General features: G+C 38.2%; 1 protein-coding gene across 2 annotated transcripts in view; it reads left to right on the forward strand.

The window, feature by feature from the left end:
- Nucleotides 1-1,471, forward strand: part of crocc (ciliary rootlet coiled-coil, rootletin) — a 25,930-nt gene that overhangs the window by 6,844 nt on the left and 17,615 nt on the right. For both annotated transcript variants that reach the window (XM_016488912.1, XM_016488913.1), the window contains exons 10-11: nucleotides 937-1,027; nucleotides 1,336-1,422. In XM_016488912.1, coding sequence (XP_016344398.1) covers nucleotides 937-1,027; nucleotides 1,336-1,422 — 178 coding nt within the window. The remainder of the gene's footprint in view (nucleotides 1-936; nucleotides 1,028-1,335; nucleotides 1,423-1,471) is intronic.

A 1,471-nucleotide genomic window follows, 5' to 3' on the forward strand; every position in this document is an offset into this window, starting at 1 on the left:
GGTTTGACTGTATCTATTTGATAAATGAAGTTAACCAACTAACATTATACATACTCTTTTGGTTTTTGTACCCAATATTTAAAAAATGTACAAATGCAATAAAATATTGGTATCGGTACTCGGTATCGGCAAGTACCAAAATAAAAGTATCGGTATCGGGCGAGTACTGGAAAAAGTGGTATCGGTGCATCCCTAAATCAAAGCAGTAAAAAACTATCTGAACTGATAAATAACAGATTGGAGACTAAAATAATAGCAGATTTGTCTCATTTTAAATGAATAATAAAAACTGAGATCAAAAATTTACTTAAGCCAGAATTGAAATGTTACTATGGTAAAATAAATATTCAAACCACGTGTGTTACAACTAACACCCCGTTACTTTGTGCATCGCACTCATGGCAAGTTTATTGTTAATCGGTATCGGCCCCAAAAAACCCATATCGGTCGGGCTCTACTCTGAAGTAAGTCCTGTATAATGTGGTTGGTTAAGGACTTTATTAATGAGCTTTTGAAAAATGTTTAACAACTCAGTATTGGACTAGTCAACCATCAATAGTTAGTGTCTGGAGTATTGTATGTGCTGGTTAAAATTTATTTATTAAATTGTGTGTGTGTGTGTGTGTGTGTGTGTGTGTGTGTGTACACAAAGAATATCGGCCGATATATCAGTATCGACCTTTTTTTTTTTTTACTCCCTAATATCGGTATCGGTATCGGCCCCAAAAAACCCATATCGGTCGGGCTCTACTCTGAAGTAAGTCCTGTATAATGTGGTTGGTTAAGGACTTTATTAATGAGCTTTTGAAAAATGTTTAACAACTCAGTATTGGACTAGTCAACCATCATTAGTTAGTGTCTGGAGTGTTGTATGTGCTGGTTAAAATTTATTTATTAAATTGTGTGTGTGTGTGTGTGTGTATGTGTGTTTGTCAGGCTTACAGATGCCGTGAGAGAGCTGGAGCGTCTCAAAGCTCGTGTGGAGGACAGAGAACAGGAAGTCACAACACTCAACAGGAAACTACAGGTACACACACACTTGTCTGTTTAACATTTGTCTAGATAACTTTGTCATTTCTGCTGGTGAAGAACCGCCCACTTACAGGTAAAGCGACCAATCACAGACCAGACATAGCAAGCCCATAGCAACGTAAATGTAATGTGATGTGAAGCCTGATCATCAGTCAAGTCAAGTCACCTTTACTTGTATAGTGCTTTATACAATACAGATTGTGTCAAAGCAGCTTTACAGAGTCAAACAGGAAAATAGTGTGTCACTAATGCAAGAGGATGATAACAGAGAGTCAAAGAGTCATCAGATGTGTGTGTTGTCAGGATCAGAGGAGTCTTGAGGAGACTGAAGTTCATTCACTGAAGAAACACACTGCAGCACTGCAGAACACACTCCGAGACATCACACAGGTACAACTCACACTCACACACACACACACACACACTCACTCTCACACAC

This window comes from Sinocyclocheilus anshuiensis, unplaced genomic scaffold (assembly GCF_001515605.1).
Source record: "Sinocyclocheilus anshuiensis isolate Anshui unplaced genomic scaffold, SAMN03320099.WGS_v1.1 scaffold1849, whole genome shotgun sequence".
In the NCBI taxonomy this organism is placed as follows: domain Eukaryota; kingdom Metazoa; phylum Chordata; class Actinopteri; order Cypriniformes; family Cyprinidae; genus Sinocyclocheilus; species Sinocyclocheilus anshuiensis.